At 45.8% G+C, this 6,000-nt stretch overlaps 1 protein-coding gene across 1 annotated transcript in view; it reads right to left on the bottom strand.

Moving 5' to 3' along the window:
- Positions 1–3,128: 3,128 nt before the first annotated feature.
- The window catches only part of LOC129387327 (nose resistant to fluoxetine protein 6-like), a 68,911-nt gene continuing 66,039 nt past the window's right edge, over positions 3,129–6,000 (bottom strand). The window contains exon 16 of the mRNA XM_055076251.1: positions 3,129–3,470. Within this exon, the coding sequence (XP_054932226.1) occupies positions 3,318–3,470 (153 nt within the window). The 3' untranslated portion in view covers positions 3,129–3,317. The remainder of the gene's footprint in view (positions 3,471–6,000) is intronic.

The raw sequence follows: 6,000 nt of genomic DNA, 5'->3' as shown, positions 1-6,000 counted from the left end.
GAAGCAGTGACTGGCAGGCAGTGACCTGCCTACCAGTTAAAAAATGATGCCACTCTCCAGGAGGTCATTGCGGAAGTAGACGTGGGAAATGCTATCTGGCGCTCACACGAAGCCCTCGTAGTCCTGCACGCAGAGATCAAGGCTATTTTGCACAAGGGCCCCTGAATTAGTGGCCGACAATTTCAGTCGTAAACTGCAGACCAGGCAGACAAAATCTAGACAACACCGCTTCCTAATTTAGGGCGTCACAGAAAAAAACCGCAAAGCGAAAAGTACCAGAGAGCACTGCAGGATCTACAACAAGAGGTTCAAGTAGTTGTCCTCGGAGTTGGGACCTCAAGCAGAGTCAGTACGGCCAGTTTAGAAGACGCCAGATGGTGACCCAAATGGCCACAGGCACAGAATAGAGGAGGCGGTGGAAATGGGATGCAACTCGCGGCGTAGATTTGGCATTTTTGGGGGGTTACGCCTACTAGGCAGGGTGCATCGAGAGAAATCGAGGAAAAAGAACCCCGCCGTCGCGATTTTGGCACCTCTTGGGCAAGCAGTCTGTTTCATGTCAAGGCAGCAGCAATAACCCAAGCGAAACTGGCGTTCCCCAAGGTGCGTCTCAAGTCGCAACGGAAAGGTGGCACACACTACCATGGGCAATTTACGTGCGGCGAATCCGGTTGTCATGGGCTACCTCAATATTAACGGGGACAGGAGGCAAGCCATCTGGGAAGCGCTTTATAGTATTTTCGCTGAAGATGCCATGTCTCTATATGGTGTAGCAGAGTCATACTTAGGTGACCTGGAGAGACTTCTGATACACTCAAAGTTGAGTTGAACAGGCTGCAACCAAGCAGGTTTGGCCCGAAGGGCGGCGGGGTCAGGTTCTCCTGCCGCACCGATGACCAGTGGAGCCAGCTCGCCTATGAGGACATGAACTACATATGGATGGCACATCCACAAGGTGCCAGTAATTGTGTGTGCGATGCCTGTGGGAGTGGCTGTTGACCAGCAAGATGTGAACATGCAGGCAGTACAGCGCATCAAAGAAGATAGTGTGCGTTGGGATCCTGAAAAGGAACATTTACTCTTTAGGGACTTCAAAAGCCCCATTCAATAAATATAAGCTTACACGGACTTCAACGGAGAACTGGTGCAAACAATCGCGGATGACCATTCACTGTGAATTTGCAACAATCGAGGAGAGTGCGCTGGGGGCGTTCACTTGGTGTGCGCGAGCTGGTCGTACGCGTACTGAAATGCGCTGCTATCCGAAGGTCTGATGGCTCTGCTGCGGAGCTTAAATTTCCATGAGGGGGGGATATACAGCATTGACAGCGACCAACACCGCCTAACACTAGGTTTCGCCTTGTCATCTTCGTTCAGGCCAGTGCGAGCAAAAGGAATACGTGCCTGGAAAGTCATCCGAGTATCGGCGTTCGAAGCAATGACGCTAGTATTGAAAGCAGTCATCCACGAGAAGGTACACACACAAGGTCGAAGCGAACAGTAAGATGTGAAAGGCAGCAAGGCAAGAAGAAGACAAGGCAGTTTTATCGTTACGCCTTATGACCGTGGCGCCCTGTCTGCACAATAAATGCCGTGTTCTTATATAGACAAAACATTGCTCGACATGCATCTGCGAATGCTCACTCATATTGATACCGCATGAAAGAGGCTCGACTTACTGCGTATACATGCCGGCCAGTACGCTACGCCAGAACAAACATGCATCTGAAGAACTATCATTGGCTGGTGGAATATGATTCGCAAACAAATGGTTTCTGATCAATATAACAGCACAGCGATAAAGAAACCTAAATGACACCAGTGCTAAAACAAAAGGAGACGTAGCAATTCAAAGAAAAAGATATATTTTTCCACTTCAACGCAGAGGACGCCATGTACATGAAGCAGCAGGTTGACATCCATTGCTTACTTTGTCAATACCACTCGCTTGAACAATCACTTGGCGAAAACCGATGGGAAATAGATACTTATGGCTTTTTGCTTGGTTGAATTGTTGAAGTACCTGAGCACCCTTATGTTCTGCAAGGTGTATGTTTCGCACAAAACACCCTTCTAGCAGCCTAAAATTAATGAAAGGGTGAACTAGAGAGTTCTGCTTACGACTGCACCTTTATCAAAAGTAAGGGTATAAGAAGGGCATTTCGATATACAATGCGCTCTCGAAAGTGCTATTTTTTTTAATGCGCGGCGATTTCTTCATCATGCTTGCGATCCGCATGTTGTAGTGCTACAAGTCTGTGTTGAGTGCGTTTTTTCCTGGTGAAAACGTGTCTAGCAAGGTCCCTCGCTTTCTACTTGTGAGTGGTCGCTAAAGAAACTAACAATTCCTCACAAAAGCAATGAAACCTCCACCTAAACCGATTACTGTAGCGCATGAGATCCACAATTTTTTTTTCTGGTGTGGGATGAGCTGCGTCCTTTTATTCTCACAGCGTGTGGGCTGCATTGTATAGTGCGTTTTCAGTTGTTTTTATTACGAGTGTATTTTTGTCGCAAGTTTCACAGGCACATATTTCGACACCGGTGCCATCTTGAAAATTTATTCTATGCGGATATATCTTGCAAGCTCAGCGGCAACATTTGGTTAATTCCAATATCCAATATTGAATAAATAGTGAAGCTTTAAGAAAAATTGCTAAGTATGCACTCGTGAAGTCAGATTTCTCGTGCAAGTGATGTTCGCATGTCCAAACAATCCAGTTCAGTGATGACACTTACGCTGTTTGCCACGGGCAATGTCTAGAAATAGCTTATATTACAAAAAAAAACACCCACTTGTCAATTATCAGGGAAATGGCTCGTCGCGATGCACCGATGCCGTAAGCACCTCGCTTACGAAGTACATGAGCAGAATAAGAGTTAGTAAAAGTAGTAGAAGTAGTTATTATACTTATATTGATATGGTTCTAAACGAACATGAGAACGCTCAGCCTGTCGCCAAAGAAATGTTTCCTCTTGGCTCACGTTCCCCTTGTTCGGCTTCTGCCTCCGACTTAATTTGATATGCTGTCACGTAATAGGCCTAGGACGTCATAGCATAGCGTTAATTTTGGCGAGTGGGAATAGTGAATTCACGAGAGGCGACAATATGTCTTGTTAGCATTTATTTCTGTTGATATTTCAATAATATGCTGACACGTACTGCCCGAGCCCAACGCTGTTTATCTTTGGTGGTCTTGCAAGTAGCAGTGCACTTAGTATGACAATTAAGGACGGTCGCCATTAGTTGGATAACATAGTGACATTTCATAGCCTTAATTCACCACTGTTCATTTTTTCACGTCACCACCTCCGAGCTATTCTTGATGTTCTTGTTTCCGGGCGCCGCCATCTTCAATCCACCTTCTGAAAAGCAGCTTCTCGAGCACTCCGGTCGGCGCCTCGCATATGATGAAGACCACGAATGACAGCAGGAAACACCAGACGAGTACGGCAAAGGAGAGCGTCAACTGCAAAGAATTTTGCTAGGTTTCGTACCACACGTTACGTACACCTCATGATGATGTATGGGGTTTTGTGGCGCAAGGGCCAGGTGTGGCCAAAGAGCGCCATGTCTGTGGTAGTGGGTGTGCAGTGTAACTATGATTACTATGAAATTGGTGTGGCGTGGCTGTAAAGGGGCCTTAAAATATACGCTCTAAAGTGCGTAAAATATGTGTAATAAAATTATGGCGATGACGTATGACTTGTACTATGAACATATAGATGCATATAAAAAGAATGATGCGATAGGTAAAATATATCAGTATATAAGAAATGCTAGAGCACTACTACCTCCTTAGAGCCCTTGAAGCACAAGGGCCTGGAGGCATGTGCTATTCAAAACAATTATCGCAGCGGCATCCTCTGGAGTGAGGATGCTCTACGAATTTAATGGGCTTATAACGTGTAGAACTACATCCTTTAAGAAGTCGAGGACTGCCTTGGTGTTAAAAAGCGGTTCCTTACCAATAAACATAGCCGGGTGTAGAGGGATGTAATTACGGTATGCAAGCGGAAAATGTTTCATTCTTTCAGGTTCGGCTTTCCGACACTCCAAGAGGACATGGAGGACGGTCAGCCTCTCACCGCATCTACCACAGGTTGGAGGTTCAATTCCAGTAAGTAGAAAATGATGGGTCCCAAATGTGTGTCCTATTCTGAGGCGACAGAATAGGACATCTGTTCGCCGACATTTCGTTGGGGAGGGCCAAAAACCTAACTGGGGCTTTATGACGTGCAGTTTGTTATTTGTTTGCGCGTCCCACGTGCACTGCCAGTGATTTCGCAGTTTATTTCGTAAGAAAGGCCTCAGGTCTGTGACAGGCACATCAGCGGTAGGGTTAACAGCTTGCGATGTGATAGACGTGGCCATCTCGTCCGCGAGAACGTTACCTTCGATTCCCCTATGGCCAGGGACCCAGCATATTATGATATTCTGGTTAGATGAGTAGGCTTTACATAATACCGAGTACAGTTCATTGAATACGGGATTTTTATGTTTGTAGAGTGACATTAAGGCCTTCACGACGCTTAGAGAGTCTGTATAGATCGCTGCTTTTGAGAGTTTTGATCTTCTTATGTGCTTCACGGCAGAGAGTACTGCGTAGGCCTCAGCCGTAAAGATGCTTGTTTCCGGATGTAGTACATCGGATTCCGAGAAGGATGGGCCGACGGCTGCATAAGATACCCCGGTATTTGACTTTGAAGCGTCTGTGTAGAAATCTGCGCAGGAGTGTTTGTACTGAAGTTCTAGGAAATGCATTCTGATTTCGTCCTCAGGAGCGTGCTTTGTAACTTTTATGAAGGATATGTCACATTGTATCACCTGCCACTCCCAAGGAGGTAAGAGCTTGATTTTGTGCATTAAGCGATGCTCGAGGAGTGGGACATGCATTTCATTGCTAAGCTCCTTCACACGCAGCGAGAAAGGCTGTCTTATAGAGGGGCGATTGCTGAATAGTGTAGCGCACGTCATATCGGTAACGGTATCAAAACATGGATGTTCAGGATCTGAGCGTACTTTAAGGAAATACGTAAAGCTGTTGTATGATCTCTGTAGGTGGAGAGACCATTCATTTGATTCGGCATATAGACTTTCAATCGGGCTTGTTCTGAAGGCGCCCGTGGCTAAACGGATGCCTAGATGGTGAACCGGGTCTAGCATCTTTAGCGCGCTTGGGGCGGCAGAGTTATATACCACGGCACCATAATCTAATCGTGACCGGATGAGGCTCTTATACAGATTCATTAGGCACTTCCTGTCACTACCCCACGTAGTCTGGGATAGAAGTTTCATTAGGTTCATTGTTTTCAGACACTTTTGTTTGAGGTGTTTAATGTGTGGGACGAACGTGAGTCTATTGTCAAGTATAACACCTAGAAATTTGTGCTCTTTGTTTACAGGTATCTGTTGTCCACACATTTGTAAGCAAAGATCCGGAACAAGTCCTCTCTTCCTTGTAAACAGCACACAAGAACTCTTTTGAGGATTGATTTTAAAACCATTTTTCTCTGCCCACCCTGACACCTTGTTCAAACCATGCTGTACCTGTCTCTCACATACTGTGAGGTTACAGGATTTGAAGCCTATTTGAATGTCATCCACATAGACGGAATACAAAATGGCTGGTGGTAAGGAAGCACGAAGCGTTGTCATTTTAACAATAAAAAGTGTGCAACTGAGCACGCCTCCCTGGGGTACACCTGTTTCTTGTGTAAAAGGACGTGACAGCACATTGCCGACTTTCACCCGGAAGGTACGATTGGACAAGTAGTTTTTTATTATGTTTAGCATATTACCATGAATGCCCATTTCCGATAAGTCTCGCAAGATCCCGTATCGCCACGTCGTGTCATAGGCCTTTTCCATATCGAGAAATATCGAGAGGAAGAACTGTTTATGTATAAATGCGTCCCGGATATTTCCTTCAATACGTACAAGATGGTCGGTTGTGGAGCGCCCTTCTCGGAAGCCACACTGATAAGGATCAAGCATTT

The sequence above is a fragment of the Dermacentor andersoni genome, chromosome 3 (genome assembly GCF_023375885.2).
Source record: "Dermacentor andersoni chromosome 3, qqDerAnde1_hic_scaffold, whole genome shotgun sequence".
Lineage (NCBI taxonomy): Eukaryota > Metazoa > Arthropoda > Arachnida > Ixodida > Ixodidae > Dermacentor > Dermacentor andersoni.
Note: the sequence above shows the minus strand (reverse complement) of the source record. Positions and strands in the feature narration are given on the sequence as shown.